The sequence below is a fragment of the Melanaphis sacchari genome, unplaced genomic scaffold (genome assembly GCF_002803265.2).
Source record: "Melanaphis sacchari strain LSU unplaced genomic scaffold, SCAv2.0 Contig4_pilon_pilon, whole genome shotgun sequence".
In the NCBI taxonomy this organism is placed as follows: domain Eukaryota; kingdom Metazoa; phylum Arthropoda; class Insecta; order Hemiptera; family Aphididae; genus Melanaphis; species Melanaphis sacchari.
This window is the reverse complement of record NW_020271335.1, coordinates 3,483,714-3,509,829: the sequence shown is the minus strand read 5'-3', so window position 1 is coordinate 3,509,829 and position 26,116 is coordinate 3,483,714. Positions and strand designations below refer to the sequence as shown.

Genomic DNA, 26,116 nt, shown 5'->3' with positions numbered 1-26,116 from the left:
GCCTGAACAATCGTCATCAAAATTAATTTAAAATAAAATATATATATATTAAAAAGTCCTCCAACACAAGCTATAGATTATAGGAGATTTGCAAATATTAAAATTATTATTATTATTATTATTAATTTTGTCCTGTATTTTTTTTTTTTTTTTTTTTTAAATATGGTCACCCTACATTAATATTCAATTTTAAATCTAAAATAATATTAGAGTCTTTCTACTCATAAAATAGATATTAAACAAAATATATTTTGAAAATCTAGACAGAAAATAATATGATTATTAAATGGATTATTTCCCCAATTACAAATACCTGTCCTGTTGTTATTATTTTATTGTATAAAATATAGTTTCATATTATTATGTTATTGCGATTGGTTGAACACGGTCAAGAAAACTTAACGGTCTAGTTATTACTCACATCTAATAAAATTATTGTATTGCATTGAATTCAGTTTGTTGACAATCTGTCATAAACTCATAATGAACCAAAAGCATAGTGCTACAAACATTTAAGATCGTTTTAAAAAAAAATACCGTTCTAGTACGTGGTACAACAAAACATGTACCCACTAGTTACTACACAGACAGCGTATTAAAAGTACCTACTACGTCCATACATTGAGAACACCTCAAGTGCGCTCCAATTATATGTACAATGGAGTAGATATGATGTTATTAAAATATGACACTGTGCACACGATATTATAACGGCGTATCCCCCTTCCCAACCCACCATTTAATTCATAACCTTCTTCAAATTATTGTTCATGTGTAAAAAAAAACTAGTGAACTTAATTAATTTTTTTCAGCCGAAAACGAATGTACTTCGATTTTAAGGTTGTAGAGAACCCATAAAAAATTAATTGCATTGATTAAACGGTCATGAACTTAACTAATATTATCATAATATCTTACTTGTAGTTAAATTAAATACAAAATCGAAATAATAAAAATATGTAGTAAAATATTGAAAATGATTTGAGTTTCTGATTTAAAAAACTAGAGGTCAGAATCTTCAAATACCATTTAATTTATGAGAAATCATTATCTGTACTTTTCGATGATATCGAATTTAAAAGAACTCAATGCAATAAAAAGTATCATCAGGAAGATTATATTTTTTTTAAAGTAAATAGTACATACAAATATGTACATTTAGTAGCCTACCCTCATGTATTTAATTAAAATAAATTTCAAATATTATATTTGAAAATATAATCTATATAAAAAAATATATATTTTTTTTAAGAGAAAGAGAGAGAGAGAGAGAGAGGTTTGCATAAATGTTTACAAACCCCATTTAATCCAACAGTACTAACACCTTATTCTTAAAACGCATTTAAACGATGAAACAAAATACACAAATAATATACTGAATAAATACAATTAAACACTGTATTAAACAACACGTGTACTTTAAATGTTAAACCCCGTAAGAAACAAAAAAAATACATTATACATACTAACAATTTTAAAATAACAATGCATTTACAAATGAGTCATGAACACTAAATATTCACTAAAACATCACAATTTATAACAATAATTTAGAAAACGTAGTTTTCACATTAAATTATATTATACGTCATATAGATAATTATAAATCAAAAATACAATTTATGATTTCATGAGTATTATAAGTAAACATTTTTAAGTATAAAACATAATTTTTAAATAGCGAATGTTATATATTTAAAATAAATTGTCTTAAAATTGATCAGAAAAATATAAGTCTATAAGTAGCTTAAAACACATTAAATTAATCTGACTAGATTATGTAGATTTACTTCGCAATATTTAGGATAAATAATATATAATCGTTTTATTTTAAAATTAAACTAAAACAATTACTAAATATTAAGAACGAGTATAACGGCGATGCCAAATCAGCGACGCCTTTGGGGTGACAGTCTTTTTAAATTAATTAATTTTAGCGATAAAATAAAATTTTAAAAATATTAATTTGTTATTATATATAACCCGAACGCTAGGTTAAAAGAAAAATCCTAATAAAAAAAGAAAGATATCAATACGAGCAATTTATTTTCAGTCAAGAGTTGGTTCTCAAACGCTAACCAAAAAATTGCCAATAATTGATTAAGGCAGTTAATATTGTATATTAAATTATGGTTTTTAGATAATTAAGTTAAATAACTTTGAATAAAAAGAAGTATTATACTATCAATCATCTCCCTATGAGAGTTATGTGAAGATACAATATGTCTAATTCTATCACCGAATCAGTAACGCTAGAATTTCATTCACCACAAAATATTTTGCAATGAATGAATGTTTTTTAAAAATTAAACCGTAAAGTTAAATTCAAAACGAAAAAAAAGTGTTTTTGAACAATATCATGGACTTATACTCGTATAATAATACTTAGATAAAAATCATACAGTATTGAGGATTTTAAATAACTTAAGTTTACGTTTAATGTATGTCGTTATTAAACAAGTAATATAGCTATAGCTAATGACAGTAAAATATATCGATTGAGAATTTTATGATACAAAACGTTATCAAATTAAAACAATCAACGAAAATTCCGAATGGCATGAAGCTGAAGCTGAATTTGAACGGTTGACTTGGAAAACATGAATAACCAAATCACATTTCTGCACAGACATCATAAAACTTTCTCAATTTTATAATTTGCAATAACAGTACTTGTTGAGTTGTGGTTGAGTTTTAGCGACACACCAACTTTGATTTCCGTACGAGTTAACTCTGCTGATTTCTTTTTCCTGAAACGTTGAAAAAAAAAATATTAACGTAAGCACAATATATTATAGCTTAAAAAAATATCATGTAATTTAATATTTATTCCATCATCGTCCGTTGAATTCGAATTAGACGAACATGAGCGATAGTATGTATAGTACAAACTCACGTAAATCGTGTACTGGCTGGTGTTGCTGTTATACTGACACGTAAATTCGAACACAGCGTTGGCAGGCTTTTGCGTGATCACTTTAATCTGCAGATAGATATCGGTGATTTTCGTGTTGGCCGACATGTCGGGCACGAACCCGTCGGGATCGGCGGCATGGTGGAATTTCATTAGCCCTTCGTTGGGCGCCATCCTGTTGGCCCATTCGATCCGATTTATCTCTACCGGCGCACACTGGTCAGTGTACTCGGCGTTATACCTAGGGGATGAGACGTCTGAGTATAAAATAATAATTCGATACACCAAGTGCCCGAAAAGAGTCCGGAACGGCTAGATCCACAAAAAACAATTTTTTTTTTGGTCGAAAAGAGTTAGCGAAATATAAGAGAAAATTGACCCGATAACAAATTGCCCGCTAGATGGCAGCACGTATTTAAATTTGTGCTGAAAAATTAACTTAATCGCCAGAAATAAACATAATATTCCTAAATAATTAGTTTCGTATACATATTGTAACAGAATTGACCCATATTTCGTACAAATCTATGCCCCGCGTTTAAGGAATTTTTTTGAAGACCCTTGTTGGATACGAGTAGGTTATATTTTCATTTTTCACCATTTTTTTTTTCAAAGTTGCACAATTATTATTTTATATACATTTTTTTTAAATAATTTGATAAAGATAAAATGTTAGTTTGCAATCAGTAAGGTTTAACTACAACTGAAAATACGTCGTGCTAGAGTTGTTTCTAAAAAAACTTACAGTTAGAAAATATTATATTGATATAATTTTTTTACTGTACTTAGTCACCGAATAAAAAATTATCGATGTAAAACCACCTAGAAACCCTCTAATATCAGTTTTTACGATCTTCAATAAATGTCAATTTGCATTGTTCCAAAGAACAGTGTATTTTTTCCGTATGACTTTTTTCATGCTTAGTTATTTTTATCTTTCTATTAATTAGTTCATTCAGTATTGTAATATATTTTGATAACAACATGGTTTATATAGGTAGGTACTTTATAAAAAAAATTAAATTTTATAAACTTTGTTATTGAACAAAAAAATAGATTTTTACAATGTTTTTATGATCACGGCATTAAACATTAGTGATGACAAAAATCTGGAGTTTTGGATATCCGAATTTAAAATTTAACATTCAAATTTTCTAGAGATGTAAAATTTACGTCAAACTATTATTTTTCAATTTTAAGTTTTACTGGATTAAATAAAACAGTCTAAAACCTATTGATTAAATTACAAATCTTTAAATTTTTAACAAGTAAACAGTAATTTTAAAACATCCTGATCATTTGGATAATTTAGATTTTATCCGTCATATTATTCGGAATCTGGATTATCCGAATAGTATTCGAAGCCGGATATGTAAGTGACACCATTGTTATACACTTTTCATACATTTTACACATGCGTGAATTATGTATTTATAGTTGTTATATTTAAAAATGTAAATTTTTACTACGTTAAATTTAGCTAAGTAAAAATGTACTCTGGTAAAGAGAACCCAAATAATTGTTTTTTCGGGATTACATTCCTATAAGCCAGGCCCCTAGTAACAAGATAGATAACATATAAGACATCCATCGTTTTATAGATACCTACCTAGCTAATTATATTTAGCTACAGCCTGTGTGCATTTTCTTACCTATTAAGAAACTGTATAAAGTTTATGGCCGCGTTGATAGCCAATGAACTATCCACGCTTATCGGCTGCCATTTTAGACAAGCACACCAGTGAGGTTCAATATAAGCGTCTTTGCACGTTCTCTCCAACGGTATCTGAAAAATATATGAGTTATTGAATTTATGTGATTATCAAGCGCAGATACAAAAAGATTATGGAAACGATTTCCCAAAAAAATTTAATTGTATACGTATTATTAATTATTATTACGTGTCATATATTTCAAACATTAATATAAAACTATAAAATTAATTTTTTACTGTTATTTGTACGAATATGTACCTATATAATTTAGATCGGTAACTTCTAATCGTGCTAATTAATGATGTAACATCTCTCATCATCAGTTATATCGTAATCAACGTAATCGCTCGCATTTAAACTTCCATTTATTATAACAATAAAGTTATTGACAGATTTTCAAAAATCAAAAGAAAATTAAATTTTTCCTTTTAAGATATTTATGTATTTTTAATATTTTAAATTTAGTAACTTAAACAAAGAGTTTTTTTTTATATTATTTGTTGAAACATTTTTTTTTAATTTAAATAAATATGGGATGCACTACGTAGTTTAATAGTCCTATTATATTAAAATAGAGCGTTGCCCAAGTGCGTCCCATTAATCATATCTTCTTAATAGCCCGATTGCGTCCGCGATAATATCGCAAGTAATTTTGGTATATCCCATGTGCGTCCGCGATATTATTGCTAGTAATATTTATCTTTATGGATAAAATGCATTGATATCTTATAATATTACGAAAAAAAATATTAAATTAATTGATGAAAATATAAGAAAATACAAAACTGAACAAATCTCTAGATAGATATGATTATGTGAAAACCATGGCACTGAAAAGTCAACCAAAAAAATAATTTAAATATTAACCCAACATTTTAAAAATGGATGTAAACCTAAATAATTAAATAAACATAATAATAATAATAAACTTTTAAAATAAATATAATTAAATAACCAAACATTTTTGGGGTGTAAGCCAGTTCACCTCCTCGTGGTGCACCCTGAGTAACTCTAAATGAACTGGGACGCACTTGGGCTATGTCAAAGTAGTGATCTTTTCCATCTTGGAACGTACTCGGGTGAGACTTTATTCCGGACGCATTCGGAACATTAAAAAAGAGACATTTTAGGATACACTCGGGAGTTTCCCATTAAAATGATATGACATGAGGTTCATAGTATAAAAGCCCTCCCCTCCAAGAAACACCCTAAAGCCTGATAATAATCAAGATATTTTTTAAAACTGGGTCTGTAATACTTAAGTGCGGCAATAGTCACTTTTAAATGATCACATAGACGTAAACAAATATCAAAATAATTTAAATATGTTTTTTAGAAGATCGGCTATGTGTTTTTTTTTTTTAATCTATTTGGAATATATATTATTCTATATTAATTTAATTATCAATTCAGCGTTAATTAAAATCAAAAATTAATAAAATAGTTGTTAATTAAGAAGATTCATTAAGAAATTAAATTTAAATTGAATGATTCTCCATCACATATTGGTCAGGATTGCAGGTACGTTACTTTAGATATTATATATAATTACTACATATGACTTTGGCTCGAAAAATAATTAATTACATTATTACACTAATACCTCGTTGAATAGCGATATAGAACGCTTGTTCATATCGTCAGTTTTAAAATTTTCCCCATGCAGGACACTCATCAGTGTTGAGTATATATCGAATGGGGTTGTCAGACGGTTAATGTTGTTATCTAAATTAGACGCCAATTTTGGATACTTCCGGTCAAACCATTTCGGTAGTATGAACGAGAAAATCGGCATCCGCTCTTCGAGTTTTCCCTGTTGCGTGTCTCGTACGGACGTGAACCTGTTGGTGAACAACAATTAGCTTAGAGAAATCCATTAAATCGGATAAATCTTATTATTATACCTTTGACCATGATCACTCATAAACACCAGCATAGTGTTGTTTAGGTAACCAGACTTCTCAAACCAATCAAACCACTCAACCAGGTCATTTTCTGCGAGTGCTATCTTGTTCGAAAAATCATGGGACAATTCGCCTTGAAATGCAAACATAAACTTTGGCTTATCTTCATACACCCGAAACATGTCTTTGACATAGTTAAGCATTATCTGTAAAGCAACTGATGTCAGTTAATGAAAACTTAATTAAATTGAAAAAATCTACTTAAACTTTCCTACGTCATTATTCAATATTCAGAAATCAATCCAAAAGTTAGATAAAAATATTGTTTGTAGGTCATAAAATAGATGGAAACTTATAATTTATACCAAAATAAAAATATGTAAATTACACAACTATAGGTTACTAAAAAAAGTATTTGTATTTTCACAAAAGTTAGTACCTATTTATATATTAAATTATTTTGTCGGTACTCTCATTGACGTTGAAACCCGATGAACTTGAATGACAATAATAATTTTACGGATTTCCTACCCAACACTTTATCTGATAATCATTACAAAATTTGACTTTTGGTCCTTAGTAATCACGTTATTACGTAACATTACATTTATTATTTCCTGATAAAAAATAATGAATTTATTAAATTATCGTATCTTGTAATTTTTCCGTATATTATTGTTATTAGTTAGCTTTAAAATCAATACTGACATACCAAGAACGGTATAAATAGGTTAGATTTAGATATAGTGAAATAGATTTTCATATCTTTATTTCATACATTCTACTATCCAAGGATTCAAAACACGTATGTATACTAACGAAAAAATGATAAATTTTGAATTTTGGTGCTTAAATGAAATTCATATTTTTTACTACTTGAAATGGTACGAAATGCATATGTTTATTTTGGTGCAAATTACAAACGCATTTCAAAAATGTTAGTATAAATTTTAAATGATGTATATATTTTGGTATGAATTAATAACAACCAAATAAACTACTCTAATCAGGTACAAAACATTATTTATTGTAATATTTAACCTTCATTATTAGAAAAAAAACATTGTATATTTTCATAAATTTTGTAAAACCGCTTATTTTTGTTCAATTTTGTCTTTTATAACATAATTTATTGGAAATTTCAAAGTATAATAATATATAATATTTGATGAACATGTATTATAAATAATTTTTATATGCGCTTTAATCTAATAATAAAAATAATATCTAGTTTTCATAATTGTTAATATTTTCTTAGTATATTTTGCTATAAGTATAATTATTTTCTCTAATTACTTATTTCATAATTTAATGTAATACAAATTATTTTATTTCTAGTTTTAAGCGGAACCCTGTGATTGTATTGATTTTACTATAATGCATGTCTGTTTTTGGTTTGTGTACTCGAAATTAATCGATAAAATGTTTTGACCTAACCTAATCTTTAATATTTAAAATTTTCTCCAATTTTTTATAATTTTATTTATTATTTATGACACAATTTTCAAAATATTTGTTAATTATTTTTACCAAGTCATACACACGAGAAATATTCGATTTTTTTTTTTTTTAATTTTTCCTGTAAATTTTGTTTGAAAATTATTTATGGACTTAAAATTTTTCAAAACTTAATAAAAGATTCATAAGTTTTTTTTTTCTATCAATATAAAAATCATAAAAAAAATATGTTTATAAACAATTTTTTTTGACACATGTAAAGTCCCCCTAACATTTTATGAATTTCATTAAAACTATTTTATTACCGTATGACATTTCCGTTAATTTAATTCCCTTTAAAATATTTAACAAAAAATATAAGAACCATTGTTTGTAACTCAGAAAACACTAAAACACTAAATTTGAATAAATAAATACAAATGCAATTAAAAATACATATATTTTTGGAGAATAACTAGAACCACTTCTCCTTTCGTGATTGTCCTCTGAGTTACACTAAATGGTTCTAATAATTCTGCAAAATATTTTTAGGTAAATTATAATAAAATAAAATGTTTAGAAATTACCTTGTGCCTAGGTAGAGAACCATAACAAAAAGGTTTTTGATATTTAAACATAGAGGACGAGTCTATGTAATATGTTCGCATATAATGATCGGTGGGTTGTTGATCGAACCCTTTTAGCCTGTACGTAAAAATACCAAGGTGTGGAGTATCTTCAGCAAAACCTATAAAATCCCAAATAAATAATCAATTAACTGAAAGAAAATATTATTTTTCTAGTTTTAAATCTCCGGAGATATCATTTGGATCTCTTTACAATATTTACACATCACAGTATTAAAGTGAAAAATAATGAGCACTTCTACGGTTTAAATAGAACAATATGCCTAATACAATACTTTTTTTCAAAGTACAAATAATATTTTCAAAACGTTACATCACATCATCAGTCATTAAATCATTGGGTTCACACATTCAACTATATTCAAATTTCTATTTATGTTTGATATTGAGAATTCATATCAATATAATGTACGTTTGCAAAAACATAAAAAATATTCAATGACTAAGCCTTTGAAAAAAAAAAAAAAAATGTTTTGCGATAGGAAAAAAAAAATATTATAGTTTATATTAGTTTCCATTAATATGTTACGTATTCGGCAACATCGCGGCCCTGGCGCTGACATGACGAGTCGGAATGCAAACAGCATCCAAAACGATAACAGTAACCGGAGATCTAGTTCAACGCATAGGTAGTTAAATAGTCTCAACAAAATATAAATCCAAAAACATAATTCAAATTGACTTGCCAGTGACGTAACCGTATTTCTTAAATTCATTCCATATGAACGGGTAAACGTCCACGTATGACGCTTTACTTCCCATGCGTTTCCTAGTGTCCGGAAGTTCCAGTTCAGTACGACCTGTAACGATAAGAATATGACGATTGTAAATTGTAAGCAAATAATATGATTACATAAACCTATTAGATTATATAATTTGTACGGGCCGGGAGCTTCTTATGATAAGTGTGCGTGCCCGGTCACCAAATATTAATATGCTATTATACGGTCACACACCGACCGACCTGTGTATGTGTGTATATATGTGTATAGCACTCAACAGGAAGTGGACAGGTTCGCCGAGCAAATCCTGTGAGTGCTAGTGTGTAGGTGGTGTGTGTCTGTGTGTATATATGTTTGTGTGTATGGTTTAACAACTAAGGAAAGGCAGGTAACTCTGTTGCGGTAAATGAAAAAATTTATATAAAAATATGAAGTGATAATATATTAAATAAGTTACGGCCCTTTTGGCCCAACAAGTAAAAAAAATATAATAAAAAGAGGTAGCTATTAGAGCCACAACAACAAAATGTAATATAATAATATAACTATGGCCCTTTTGGCCCAACAATATAAAATAATATCAAATATAAAAACAATATAGGTAGCTATTAGAGCTATAATATAAATATAATAATAATGATATTTGGCCCTTTTGGCTCAAAACAATAAAAATATATAGATGTAATTGCCGGTTCGGCACAACCAATAATAAAAATAACGATATATATTATAATAATAAATAATTTTAAATTGCGACTATTCGAGTCGTATATAATATACAGAACCAATAATATAAAATTAGAAAAAAACTTACAGTTTGTGGAGCGCAGACTGGCCAGCTGGTCCTATTTAATATAATATAATTACATAACACATACACAACAATACAAATATAATAATATAATAATAATAATAATAAAACACGTAGCGATTAGCGCTAAATAAAGATCACAAAATGTGGCAATTCGTGCCTTTAAAAATATAATATTAAATAAAATTCGTGACGATTAGCACCAAATAATTTAATAATAATAAATCACAAAAATTAGACGATTAGCGCCAAATAATTTATAAAAAAGTACATAAAAATTGTTACGATTAGCGCACGAATCAATATTTTTGCTACGGCTTTCAACGAACTACCAAATACTAACTAAATTTTAGGGCGGCCGTGTATATTTTTCGCACGATCGAGACGGCGGCGACGATAACGCGACGACTGTAATCTGCATATTATATAATAATTCACAAACACATAATATAATTAAAACAAAAATAAATATAAAAATAACAGCTAGCGTATATAAGTGTTTGTGTGTGAGTGTGTGGATCGGTCGGTGGCGGCAACATATAAATAATAAAATATAATACCTACTATGTGCGGCGGCAACATAATTTGTAATTAGATTTTAATTAAGTCGCAAAGATAAATTAATATGACGTATAATAATAACAATGATTTTAATAATATAATGTTCATAAAAAATAAAAATCATTACCTGTCAAAATTGGTATCAATGCTTGCGGAGTCCCGTCGCCGACAATATTATAGCCTTTTAACACACGTGCATTCATAGACTTGAGTTTAGAATACACCTTGGGCAGTATTCTCTGCATCAGCATGTGTGACACAGAGTCTAATCCAAGTATTAAAACGTTAAGACCTAACCCGTTTTTGGGTACTTGATCCCATCCAGCTCTATTTATCACATCCTCGTCAAATCGTATACCGGCCATCCGGCTCTCCCAACTGAATTGAAAAAAAAATTAAGACAGTTAATGTACAACACGAACTGATGGTCATATAAATGAAAATAGGTAATATGCAAAACATTGGTGTCATGCATGAATAAAAATAAACCATAACTACGAGTATAATAACTAAATAACTTTTAGTGACTAACAACCTTAAATAAATATCAATCGTTGTAATATTACATATTATAATGAACTCAGGTTAAAACTGTATAATTTTTCATTGTAAGATCATAAACAGCTAAATAATAATTACATATTTACTTATATACATTTATAGAAGTTTTATTTTGATAGCTTTTTCCTAGATATTTCTATTCCACTTGTAATTAAATTCACGGGAGTCAGTGCATATTTTTATGAATAAACGAGTTTATTATTACTAGGGCTCGAAAGTTGTAGGAATTGCATGTTGTTCTGTATTCTCTCAATTTATAGCAGACAAAATTAGAAGTCTGATCTGTATAATGGAGAGTTAAAAAATTGAAAATTGAAAATACATATTATTTTGCATATTTTTTCAATTTTAGCTAAATAAAAGTGTATATCTCATTGATTTTATACGCATACTATGCATATTTCAAATTTTTTTTTTAATAATTGAGTCTTTCTTTCTTAATCTGTATATTTCAATTAATATTGAATATAAAACTGAAAATTTTCAACGAAGGTATTTATCGTAATTTTAAAAATACTAAAAAATATTTTAAATTATATTTTAGCTAAATAAGATATCAAAATGTCAACCACTTATAATTTTTTTTTAGTTTTAAACAGCATATTTTATAATTGTTTTATATATAGCTGCATGCATATTTTGCTTTTTTTAGCTCCAAAAACTTCCAAGCTCTATTTATTGTACGTGAAATTTAATTTTCAATGCATTTAGTATATTCCAATAATTTCAAGTTTCTACGCAAGGATGATTGGTTATTAGTTATTTATTTTGAACTCAAAACTTTACTTCACCCGTCCTGTCTTTTTATGATAATACTGCTTGTGAAACATTTATTTTTAGAAAAATAGGTCCAGTATAGTTATATATTTCGATTTTTATTTTTTTATGGCAATTATTACTATATATATATATATAGATTTTTTAATATTATATTATAATTTAATAGGTTTAATAAATATTATATTTTAAACACACGCGATCATTTGAATCTTATTCATGTTCAAATTAGATCTACTTTTTGCATTGCATTTCAATAGTTGAATAACGATCAACTCCAAACCAGCCGATTACAAAAATATAAAAATAATAAATACTCAGTTTGTATATTATTATATCCTTGAGACACGTGGTATCTTACGTTAAATGTTTATAGGTATTTAAAAACAAAATGCATCTCACCTAAATTTGCTGTTTTCCGACTCACAGTAAACTCTGAAAAAATCTGATGTCTCCAAATTGTATTCTGTGTGAGTTGTGGTCACGACACCCAGTGACGAAGAGAAATCATTGGCTCTCAAAACGTCTAAAAACCGTACAATTATTGAAATAAAATAAAAAATCTAGTGCAAAACCGTTTAATAATATTTATCTTACCCGTAAATTTGCACTGGATATCACCGTACTTCTTGAGTGCCTTATCAGTGATACGTGCGATGTTCCCCTTGACTGTAACCCAATCCTCTTCTTTGTCGCAAGCCAAAGGCTCTTCTTTCGTTAAGAAACTCATCATGACTGGGTTGAATGGATCCAAAATAGGATGTGGACATGCTATATTATTTTCGGTTATCAAACTTGAGTAGACAAAACAAAAAAAAAATGTTCATGACGTTATTATATTTTCATATCTTAAATTATAATTGTGATTATAATATTATGAAGTAAATTATTTTTAATATAGATATAGAACAATACGCGCTTAACACCAATTACATACGAGTATATTGATAGTAAACATCTCAAAAAAACTTAAAGTAGAAAAAAAATATATATTTTTTTAAAACCTTAAAACATTTCGAACATTCTAGTATTATAATTGAAAAATAACACTTATTTCCATTTTTTACCAAAATTATTTTTAATTATTTTTAAATAAAAAAATGTTTACGATACAATATAGCGAAAATATAATTCAAAATCTAAATTATTAATTATTTAGATTTTTAGGTCAACTTTTTATTAAATATTCAAAAAATTTAAGTTTGAATAGACTTAGCAATACACTATAAATTCGTAGGTATGACCTTCAATGTTTCTATCTAAAGTTTAAATCAAAAACAATTATAGCGTGACAAACTATTTTCTCAAAGTTAACTGAGAAAATAGAGTGGTGTAATAAATGGATAATTTTGCTTAAATAAATATATTATTTTATTAGTGTATATATTATTATGTTTGTAGATACTTTTTAATTTTTATACGATGTTCAAAAAACAAAATTCAGTTAACATAAAATAGTGCGTGCAATAACATATTAAACTAACAGCATAAAGGTTAACAATATATTTTATAACCGATACATATTGTAAAAAAATGTAACTTATAACATGCCTTACATACCTTATTAAGACAAATTGCATGTTAAGGTAGGCAAATAATACTATAAATAATAATATAAACTAAAAATAAGTTTAAACTTATTTTCATGTTTTTCATAATATAAATGTTTTTAATTTTTACTAAAACAATTTACAATAAGGAATATATGAAATATTTGGCGCTCAAAACATACAAACAGACAGTTTTCTACATTTCAGAATTCACATACATGTTGAACATTAATAGAACATATTTTTTAATATTGCATTTAGAAGCAATTGCGCATATATTTAAGTTAACAAATTATTTAAGTGCCCGTGATTAATTACTCATAACACAATAATACATTAAAAAAAAAAAATAATTAACTTAAGATGAATTATTCAATTTGAATACAATTACTATGTTATTTAAAAAAAAATTATTGAGATTGATGATGTAACTAGAGAAATTTATCGCCAGTATAACTAAGAGGAACTGGACGTATTTAAACGTATTAAACTGAAACTTTTTAAAAATTATTACAGCTATCATCAACAAGGACAGAAATAATATAGTTTATAGCTACTGAAACGATGTTGAAGCCATTTCATTTAAAAAATTTAATGACATTGGACTATCAAGATAGTACCTATATAAGGCAATACGTATACTTTGTAATGTTTCTATAATTTTTATCGGTTTAAATCTGTTAAAATATGCAGCAACAAATAAAAATATGGATGATTTAATGATCTAAACAAATCTAACTTAAAAAGCCTTCGTAAAAGTAATATAAAATTAATTTCCAAACATTTACTTTTCAACAAATATATAATAGCAATGATATTTTTTTCTGTATTTTAATTATCTAACCATTAATTAAAGATACAACAGTGATTACGATTTGGATAAGCGTTTATTGAATGATTGATAATCAAAAACGGACCTCGATTATGACAGTTATTTTATCATTAGTAGGTACCAATTATTAAAACAGAAATTCGTCTATTACGACCGCAACTAGGACATGGCGATACTACTTAGTTAATTTGCTAAAAAAAAAAAACATGCGCCCAACGTCCAAAATTTTAATGTGACGTACTTATTGATGTAACATTCCTTCGAAACTATATTGTGAAATTCGAAGTATTATTGCTAATTATTTAACCTAATTTGTGTTCATATTTAAATATTTTTAGACAAAATAAATGATCCAAATCAGTGGTCATCAACCTTTTTGCTGTCACGGACTACCTAAATGACTTTTAAGTAGGACTACGAACCACTTTGAATTTTGGTTCAAAAAATAAAAAGTTATGCTTTATTTATTTTTAAGTTTTTCCCGCATATAAGTATATTAAATTTATTAAAAATTTAAAATCATAATATATAAGTATAAATAAAATAAAACATTACCGGTGTATCAATTACAAAAAATAAAAATATACCTTGGAAATATTATAATTTTTTTCAATATAACATGGACCAGTTCCTTTTTTAACACAGACCGGTGGTTAAGAACCGTTGATCCATATTATTATCTATTATTTTAGTAACTTCAAAATTATATATTTCAATTTGAAAAAAATACTTTATGATTTTTAAGGGAAACAATGTTAAAAATACTTTAAATAGTCATTAATATTTTAGGTATACAGCCCCCACTTAGAAAACAGCAACATGTGCCAACACCACAGCATGAACCAACACAAGTAGCACCAAGCTCAACCACAACAACCTGAATTATTTTCCCAAATGGCTGCCACTGCTGGAGGTATTGACGTGTTGCTATTGGTTCTGCCATAATGTGGTACAACAAATATTATAATTTATAATTTATTATATTTTTATAAATAATATAATATTTATAATGATAATTTATACATTATTAGGACCACATCACGAATGGTCATGCTGGAATATTCGGGAGTGGTGGTTCCCGCGAAGAAGTCCAGCCACAAGTTCAACAAACCAGAAATACTAGTGGAGCAGAGTTGCCAGCAACGCGGTGATTGTGCTTTTAAAATCTAACAGTTTTTGCAGTGTGCACAAAATAATAATGATATTACATTGCGTTCTGAATTTAATGGGATTATTGGCTAATGCAAGGACGCTAATCGTAATGCCAATTTTTAATAATTAACCATAAATTCACATTAATAAATCATTGATTTTTTTTCTGGGTTAATGGAATTTAGATAACTGATTAATGAACGCTGTAAGACTAGTTTCAAAATTATTATAAACAATGTATTTTTAACACTAAAATATAGAATCAATACTATGCAAGTTGTTTTTTTAAATTAGTTATTTTATATATTATAATCTTTAGGTCAATAGAATACCTATTATTATTATTATTATTATTATTATTATTATTGCTTAGAAATATTTAGTTTATTTATGCTAATTGTAAGTTATAGTTAAAAAATAAGAAAACAAATGTTAAGTCATTATAATAAACAATATTATAATTTAATACTTATTATTTATTTTAATTTACTTAAAAAAATATTCAGATAAATAAAGAATAATTAGTACCCACTAGTTATTAGATTATTACAAATATTTCTTTTAAATGTTTACTACCTATTGAATAAAAGAGGTAAAAATAGAAAGTTTTTTACCTAAAAGTAGGTTTTAATTGAACTTCGTCATCAAGTAAGATCAATGTAATAACTAATAAGTGTTAAATTATAATACAACTATAAATGATACCAAGTGTAGGTGATGTATCATATTTAATGCATCAATTATATTCAATAAAAATTTACTTTAAAATACAAAATATTAATTTAGTTTTAGGAATCATTAATGAACTTTTTTACACGAGAAATATTTAATTATTAAATAAATAAAACACACTTTAAATATAGATTTAAATATTAAAGCACAATATTTTTGATTTCTTAATATTAACAGTTAACAATGTGAACTGATTTCCTTTTTCTTTTCAGTAAAACTTTTTTAGCTTAGAAATATCAAAGTACAATTTAGTTTCTCTCTCTCTAGCTTTTACACAACATGGGTAATAAGATTATGTTTATCTGAACCAATATTTTATGTTGTCAGTTTTAATATTAGAGTGAATATAAATAAAATAATATTTTTCATTGTACACCATTTTATATTTTATAAAATAAATTGGATTTACAAATTGTATAGGTAGATAGTAAAAACGGTGAAAACAAAAGTTTTGAAGTTTTTTAATATATTCTAATATTTAGGAAGAACTTCTATTAGTCATTGAAAAATGTGTTTAATAAAATAATAATAATGTTAATATAATACGTATGGTTAGACAGTGGCGGCTTGTGGTGTGAAATTATTGCAAAAGTTTATTTAAAATTAATCAATTCTAATAAAAATTTCTTTTATCACAACCTCAAAGCCAATTATTATATTTTGTATAAATGCCATTTGTAAATAAATGAGTAAATTTGGGTTTTTTTTTTAATAACTTCTGTAACTTGTGTTAATTTTAAATCAGACATAATATGCATTCCTAATGTTTTTGTATTAATTTTTTCATCTATAGCATGTAAAGAAGACTTTTCAAAAGCAAAAATATTCAACCAAATTCCCGAATTTATGAATATAATTCATAACATAATGAAAATAAAATTATGGGCCGTAGGAATAAAAGTGATAAAATACTGCAGTACATAATTTCAGACGAAACGTAATCATTATCACTGGCGAATAACAACTGACAACTAAAATAATTTCTTTTGATAAAATTAAATAATACATAGTAATAATAATAATAGTTATGACAAAAATAGAAAAACGGTGGAATTTACATATTAAAGCCAATAAGGCGCGGTGCGCAGTTTGTTATAATATTTTACCGAGTGTACTGTTTACCGCATGTCACCGTCTGACGAATGTACAGTAAGTAGCTGCACATTAAGGTTCTGTATACAATTGCCAATTTTATTCTCCCTCTCAACAACTAAACATATTTTACACGGACAGACAATGTTGAGACTGAGCTGCTGCTGCATATCACTCGATATGTAATTTATGTTACATAATTTGACTAAATTTTAGGAGTACTTATAATTATTACGTATATTTTAATTTTATACTATAGAATAAATATAGTTGAGCAGATATTGTATTAAAATTAAAATACATTTTTATTTTTGTTTATCTATGTGGTGTGCGTACACCGCCACCTAGGCACGAACCGCTACTACGATTGTCCTTACACACGCTATTTATGTTTCTGTGTTACAATATTTTATCATGACAGTACTATAGGCGCAAATTTGGGAACTTTGGGAACTTAGGGAAACTTAGCCTCCCCTCAAAAAAAAAAAAAAAAAATGTGCCCTCTATATTTTTTTTTTTTTGAGTTTTTTAGCAAATTTCAGGATTTTATCAAAGAAAATTATAAAATGTACTACGTAGTTCCTAAACAAGATATCCGATAGGTATGTATTATAAGAACATTTGGGGTTCGTGCATCATGGATGAATTATATATTGTAAATTTATAATAAAATTAAATTGATTGAGCTACGTTAATATTATATAGCAATAACTTTTTCAATCTACATTCTGAACAAAGTGCTTACTTTAATGATCATTATAAAGTAAATATTATAGTGATAATATTTTATGAAAACCATGTACTTTATATTATATTGGTTAATATTAAAATGTAATATAGAATTTTCCATAAGTTTTCCTATCTATAGAAAAAAAAAAAATATCAGAAAATCACATTAATTTTTTATGAACGTTTGAATCTTTTATAATATTGCATATCCACCTGTAAAATAACTATTTTTTCTCAAAAGGTTTTTGGTATTTTAAACAACGAAAACCCGTAGATACTTGAATTTTTCACTTAATACTAGCTAACCGGCTATAATCAGGTTATACGTTGCTGTGACTATGATAACCCGTTGAATTTATGCTAAACTAAACTTAATATATTTATAAAATTCTTAGTTGATAACATAAAAATATAATTTTATAAATAAGGTAGATAACGTTAATTTTTAACTTTTTTATATATTAAATTACAAAAATAAATAGATATTTTCGCAGTAAAATTAAAATTATTAATTAATACCTTAAAGTTATATTTTTATAGTTATAATTAGAATTATAACACTGTATCAAACGCACAATCTCAAAACTAACCCGATTATTCTTTCTCTCTCTCTCTCTCTCTCATATATATCGAAATATGAACTATAAGTTGGATAAAATCAAACACATGAGCAAAATAAAAATAAAAATTAGTTGTATAGTTTTGGAACGCATTACATACATATCCGTTGACGTTTATTTTTTATGTATAAAGATGTATATGATCATTCTCTATACTATTTTCAAATTATTTTGACTCTTTTTGAACTATTTAAAGGTATGAGAAATTTTTATTAATGTCGATAAAAAGATAATCTCTAAGTCAAAATTCTTAAAAATATTTTACAAGATCTCAGAAAAGATGTTCTTGTATCTATAAAAATATATTCAAAATTCATAGGTCCAATTTTTTTTTTATATATGCATTTAAAATTCAAGTTATTTTATTGTTAGAAATGTATAAGAAAAAATTCTGTCATATTCAAAATTTGAAAATATAATATAATATTTTTCATAAGTATCTTAAACTGAGACTAAATATTTTTAAAAAATATACAAACACAGATACTTTTTTAAGCATTTAAATAAAATTACATTCTATAATGATGAAAAACGATATTAATTATTTTGTTATAAATCAAAAAAATTATACGTGGGAACTTAAGCGTATTTATATATACAATAAACCTATTTTTTCAGTTTTACGGTATTTTAGAAAAGTATAATATATTAAATTTCAAGTTATATAAAACTGTATAAATACCAATAATTAAATTAAATGAATACAAATAATATAATAAATTTACAATTTTTGGGAAAAAATTTACTGTAATATTAAAAGTAAAATAAGAGCAATAGTAGCTAAATCATTAAATAAACAAGGTGATATAGGTTGACAGACTGTCACCGCTTAGAATTGTTTTTCGTATAAAATGATATATCATTCAATTCAAATTTAACACACACATAATAATGACCTTTTGGTGGGTTTTTTAACGTATTTACTATTTTATATTGAAGTAAAACAGCTTTATATATGTGTAATAAATGCTGATAAATTTTACCATTATTAAAATATTCTACATTTATTACTATATTTTATAAGAAATAAGTTGTTTTTATTACCAATATAAATAAATCAATAATTAAATTATTTTTAAAATGCCAACGTCTAAATAAAATAATTTAGACTCAGGACTATGAATAAATAATACTACTATGGGTTTAATGTAATAATATGACATAATTATACGTTACTTTTTATCAGGAACTTCATTATTTGATGATTTAATTATATCAAGTTCGATTTGTTTTCTAAACAAACAAAAATCAAATATTAGATTATTAATAAATCATCATTATTTATAGATATAAAGTATTATATTTTATGAATTTAACTGCAAATGATCAGTATACTATTTTAATATTGTATTTTATGTAAGCGGGGATCTATTTTATATCACATAGGTACATGAGTATTTTGTTAAAAAAAAATGTTTATTTTTTGTACGTTTAAAGTGCAATAAAACATTTTCGTGATCAATACAAAAAATATGCGTTTAAATGAATATGAATCATAATATGTACTATAAGTTTTCATAAACAATAAAAATAAAAAATTACCGAATTAACTATTCATACAACATTCTTATGCAATATACATTGTTTTTTTTTTTTTCATATAACTTGTTATTTATTATTATTATTATTATTATTATTGAATAAATATTAAATAGACTATAATATAGTATGCATTACCGATATGCAATAATTTTTTCTATTTTATTATTACATTTTTTAATATTAAACATTGTTATGTACACTTATATCAAATTGAAACTGTATGGTTTAAAATTTAGATACCTATTTCTTAAAAATAGTCCCTTTTTAAATACAATACTTAAACATAGGTTTATAAATTCAATACTGATTATTCATTACACATATTGTATAATATATAAATGCTTGAAAATATAAAATGTCTTCCAAAAATATAGAATTTAAATACCTATAATAATTTTGTCAAACAGGTTTGACCGAAATGGGAAACAAACCTTTTTTTTTTAATTTTCGAAAACTAACAATGACAGAAACAATTATTTTGAATGTAGGCAAAAACGGTACTTGATCATTTATATTCGTAGATCGATTGTTGATAAGTTGTATAAAATAGAGCACCAGGTACTAGATTAAGTGGGGATAAATTATAGCTTTAAAATATTTCTTATATTTAATTAATTTATTATATGAATATTTGAACTAAAAAATAAAATAGCTATACGTACCGCATAATATTTCGATCTGACATATCGTAATAAGAATTACTACGGGTCATTTGAAAAATCGAATAACCCATGATTCCTAAAAATATGAAGGCGCATATACGCCGAACCATAAAAGACGGTGCCCGTACAGTAACCATCTTCAACACTCACTGTGAACAAAAATAATTTAAAGCTAATAAATTCGACCATTTTCAGTTATATAAATATAAATATTTTTTTATTAAACACAACAAATACTGAGACCCCCATTAATTTATATTTTATACGGGAAATTAAATTTATTCTATAAGGTATATTTATTTTACTTTGTCTCTTTTTTATTCCTGAAGGCACCCTTGCTTATTATTTATAAAATATGAATTTTTATTCAATATATATTTTAATAAATAATTATATCAGATTATAAATACCAAATTTATAATAAATAAAAAAGTAATTTAACATAGTTCCTATTACTATAGAACTACATCATGATATTTTTCAAACTAACATTAAAAGCAGTATAAAATATAAATAAATAAAATGAATTGTTTAAGATAATGCGTTTTATTGATTATTTTTCTGAAGAAATATAAAAAATTAAATAATAGCAAACGATAAAAAACCTATATCTATGATTATATAATTGCTACCAGGTAACATTTATACTTATGCAAAAGTTTACTTATTTGCTTACCTGTTAAATATAATAATTTATGAATTATGAGTTCTAAAAAGGCTAAATATACAGTTAGAGTCACTATTGTTTTAATGCATTAAAAATTAAAATAGAAATATTTGATACATTTGTAAATTTTAAAACGAAAAAGAAGTATATTAGTTATCTACTTACTAACTAATCGAAAATGTATGAATTTATAATTGAACTATTTGGTAGCTGTAACATACACAAATAGTGGGAAAAGTAAACTTAACCCCAACACAACCAACATGAAATGTTGTATGTGCTATTGTATAGTAGAGTATGACATTCATCTATTAATTATAATATTATCAATTATAAATTAAATCAAGATAAAAAAAAAAAATCAAAATATGAATAAGCGAAAACCCATCACCTAATATGTAATAATAAAATAACTCGGATGGTTTATCAATAAAATAATAAGTATAGCTTTACAACCTTATCTTCAATTTTCAATAAATTCTGCAAATTTAATTTTATACTTATAATTTTGGCTGCACGTACCTATGACAGGAAATTTTTAATCAATGACTGATAAATTATTATTTCAATAAAAATTTTTCTAAATGATACTATTTTATAATAAATGGCATACAAGTAATTTATTTTCTGAAAACATCTTTTGGTGCTTTTCCTAATAAAGATAAATTAATTTTTAAATTAAATACAATAGCAGTAACCTCAATCATTGAAAAAAAAGTTACTCTCCTATACCAAAAATAATATTGCATTAAACAAAAAATAACATAATTTATAAGTGTTATACGCACAATTTAAAAATGAAAATAAACAAACGCTTTATAGTAAACAATTAATGATTATCCATGCATCGAGCAATCATTTTTTTTACACAATTAGAAAGACTAGATATCATAAAAATATATATCTAATTCAAAAGACCAATGCGTTTATGTTTCTTACTTATTGTATAAGTGTTCTTTAGAGAACAGTAATTTAGGAATTGAATAATTCGTTTTCAAAATGTATTTATATTTTGACTCTTTCTGTGTTATTATAGACATTTGAAACTTTATTTTTTTCGATTTATGTTAGATTAAATTTTGTTTCGTAAATTTGAATACTTCGAAATTTAATACGAATTCCTACATAAATTTTACTCATAGCAATTCAATAATATAAAAATATGTAAGTATGATTTTCCTTATAAAGTTATAAGTGTTTGAAGTTCAAATTTTAATATAATTCATTAAAATTACAAAAATCTGCAAATTATTTTATAGCTAAAATTTTGTGAATTTTTCCATTCGTTAAGTTATAAGACATGAACATTAAGTACAAAATTCTTCATAAGTAATTATTACTTCTTACTGATACTCAAAATTTTGAAAATATATAAACTCCAACCCTTTTCTCGCTGAAATTACACACACACACACACACGTTGTACTCCTATGGGTCGTAAAAATCGTGTAATAGTGATCCATAAAAAAAACTAATAACGTGGTTCAATGGTAGCAGAACTACATGGACGAACTATGGTAACATGGTGGCCGATTACTGATCAGACTAAGCTCTACAGTACAATGTATTGAATGTCTTATATATAGTTATTAATGATCAATAAACGGAGTATCAAAAACGAGGGTGACGTCCATGGCGCATATAGTTGTAAAACATCATGGTCCAGAGTTCAGTAAACAAACTGGAAGTGAGTATGATGATATTTTTTTCGGCATATTTTAGATTACTTCACAAACAAAATTATATTATTTTAAGTAGTAAGATAGTAATATTATGATTATTATTATTAAAATTGATTCTAATATTATATTTTTCTAGAGTCATTTTTAATAATTTAATGTCTGTATTTAAGAGGACCTCCACCTTGTATGATCCCTAGGGCTTAGAACAACCAAATTTTGCGCTAAACAACTATGAAATATCAAATAGTTCACATTTGTTGACGTATATAGAAGTTATGTGTATTGTGATTGTATTAAAGAATATTCATCATTAAATAATTAAACTATTTACATACATTATGTATATAAATATATTTAATACAATTATTTATAAATTAGATTAGTTCCCCTTTAAATTCACAGGACGTCAACAAAATATGTACTATCAAAGAACAAAAATTGGAATAACGTTTTTTTTTTCAGTGGAATAGTAAGACAATGAAGAAAAAAGGATCACCGGACTCTTGGGAGGAAAACCTAACCTGTACATTAGGAACGTTACGCTGTCGAAATCGAATCATGACCGCCGGCCAGATATAACGGAGAAACCCTACAAGTAGATATGTGAACTTTTATTCCGATCGTCTTCACTCGTTACAACTACTTTGTAGTATAATAGGTACCTACCTACACTACCCGTCAGAAAACGATATAGGAAAAAGTCATCCCTTCCACCACGCGAACTCCGTGTAATATATTATACAAGAAAACCACGACTAAACAACACCCATAAAATTAAATATTAGCTACCTATTCCATTATACTCGCGATCGATTTCCCAGTGTTTTGTGTAACCAATACGCCGGTATAAACGCTACGTATCACCTTACTTTATATTATCATTGTTGTCGTCGACTTGTCATCACTATAATAAATTACTCAAATTTATATTTACTCAGAATCTACCAACTACCTACGTTATTACATTTTATATTTTAGTACATAATATTATTGCCGGCGTATGAGGCGATCAATCGTCGTGCGTCGTCCTTCGCTCGGCCGTCGTTAGCAACACGGGACGCGCAACTACAGCGCAGCTTCCGGCGCGATAGCGCGGATTACCCAAGTTGTAACGCTTCGCACTCTCTTCTCTCTCTCGTCCGCGCTAGTTTCTGCGCCGCTCACGGCGTGGGGCTCGGCGATCGAGTGGTTAGCGACGCGCGCACGCACGTTCCTGGCAAAGACGGTATTATTATTATTATTATTACCGTCGTTTCTCCGATAAGTATAGAGGGTCTATTGAAGCTATGAAACGAAACGAAACCGAGATATTGTATTGGCAACGAGGAGAAAATCGAAAAGAGTAAAAATATAACATTTATGAGTAATAAAGTTACGAGGACGGGACGGCGATAAAACTGAGGACCGACGACAACGCGAACTGACGGACAACCGCGAACCGACTGCCGACGCGCGCGCGACGTCTTATCACTGTATCCTGTACATAAAATATACCACAGCCGGCCGTGTCCAATGACAACGCCACTTGCAGCTGCTGCTGATAGTGGCACGACCCCAGAGCCGCCACCCACCAATAGAGGTGATAGATCGAACTACCACCCCGTCGAGGCTGATATTATACTTGAACATACTTTTATTGTATTTATATATAACGGTGATAGCACGAACGCATGTACTTACTGTATACTGCAGCGCGTGCCACGTTAGTTAAACGTCACTACGATATCTGTGAGCGGTCGACGATAAGACAATAATATTTGTTTTCGAGTCCTATTTATTTGACTGCAGCCATCGCATAATTTACATAACGTGGGCGATGCAAATAGAAGTACCAGAGACGCATTTGAAGGTGTTCAAAAAATTGTAAAAACTCAATGTATTGTAAATACATTAATTTTAGTTAACGAAATAATAAACTAATATATATATATATATATATATATATATATATCAATATAATAATATACATTAAAATAAGATTACCACACACCGTGACTACAAATTTAGGGCACAATGTGATTTATAATCATCGTTACTACCGCCGTACCAATTTATCTGACGCTGAAGATTAGGTATGAATTAACACGTTCGTTGTATTATATATCATAAACGCATTTTCATTACTATGGAAAAACTATTCAAAATGAAACTATTTGTTTAATTGTAAACTTAACTGAAACAATATACTACATCGAGTTCAAAAACTAAATATTATAGTATTATGTTGGATTGCACTCAGGACATAAGTCACGTTGAACAACTTTCTTTGACTTTAAAACTTTTTGATATCAATAAAAAATGTGCATCAAAGAAAATGTTATAGTGTTTGAAGTTTGAACCCATGTATGACTCGTCTGGTAAAGGTATTTATGAGACCATATAATAATGTGTAATTGTAAACTAGAATTAAGTAACAATATATATCAGGGATATAACAACGGAGTGAATATGAAGGGTAAAAATAAAGACGTACAAGCAAGAATATTATGAACCAATTCTCGAGCTTTTTTTATTACATGATATGGTTGTCATTCACTGAACTTAGTATTTGGATTAGTAGAAGATAGTGTTTCTTGTTCTATTGAGTCAAAAACTTTTTTGAAGCGATTTAACGAATATACGTATTGTTTTTTGCGTCTGTGGATCGTTGGTATATCTTAAAAAAACATATTTATTAATCTTCATCTGTTAAGCCATTATGTGAGGACTCGAGGAAATGTCGAATAGATTGTATTAATGCAGTTAAAAATTAAATCTCGCAAATAATAGTTGCACTGATAAAATTAATTAAATTAATAACAGTGTGT

General features: G+C 26.8%; 1 protein-coding gene across 6 annotated transcripts; it reads right to left on the bottom strand.

The window, feature by feature from the left end:
* Positions 1–1,708: 1,708 nt before the first annotated feature.
* Positions 1,709–24,776, bottom strand: LOC112598955. 6 transcript variants are annotated; one of them, XM_025345627.1, is made up of 13 exons: positions 24,274–24,776; positions 20,961–21,109; positions 19,933–19,989; positions 12,647–12,843; positions 12,452–12,575; positions 10,839–11,089; positions 9,304–9,417; positions 8,558–8,718; positions 6,534–6,739; positions 6,233–6,470; positions 4,567–4,700; positions 2,897–3,155; positions 1,709–2,750 (listed from the first exon to the last, which is right to left on the bottom strand). In XM_025345627.1, exons 2-13 carry the CDS (start codon positions 21,095–21,097, stop codon positions 2,652–2,654), a joined length of 1,977 nt encoding a protein of 658 aa, XP_025201412.1. In that variant the 5' UTR covers positions 21,098–21,109; positions 24,274–24,776; the 3' UTR covers positions 1,709–2,651. The 6 variants fall into 6 exon arrangements, with proteins under 6 accessions (XP_025201412.1, XP_025201411.1, XP_025201413.1 ...); XM_025345626.1 differs by having other exon boundaries at positions 24,291–24,776; XM_025345628.1 differs by having other exon boundaries at positions 24,557–24,776.
* Positions 24,777–26,116: the final 1,340 nt, after the last annotated feature.

What these genes read in the sequence shown, in the direction of transcription:
- LOC112598955 (XM_025345627.1), bottom strand. Translation starts at nt 21,097, where the DNA reads ATGGTTACTGTACGGGCACCGTCTTTTATGGTTCGGCGTATATGCGCC. An exon ending in GAAATACGGTTACGTCACTG is followed by an intron (nt 8,719 to 9,303) that starts GCAAGTCAATTT and finishes GGGATTTTATAG; the next exon opens with GTTTTGCTGAAGATACTCCA. An exon ending in CCAGCCAGTACACGATTTAC is followed by an intron (nt 2,751 to 2,896) that starts GTGAGTTTGTAC and finishes TCAACGTTTCAG; the next exon opens with GAAAAAGAAATCAGCAGAGT.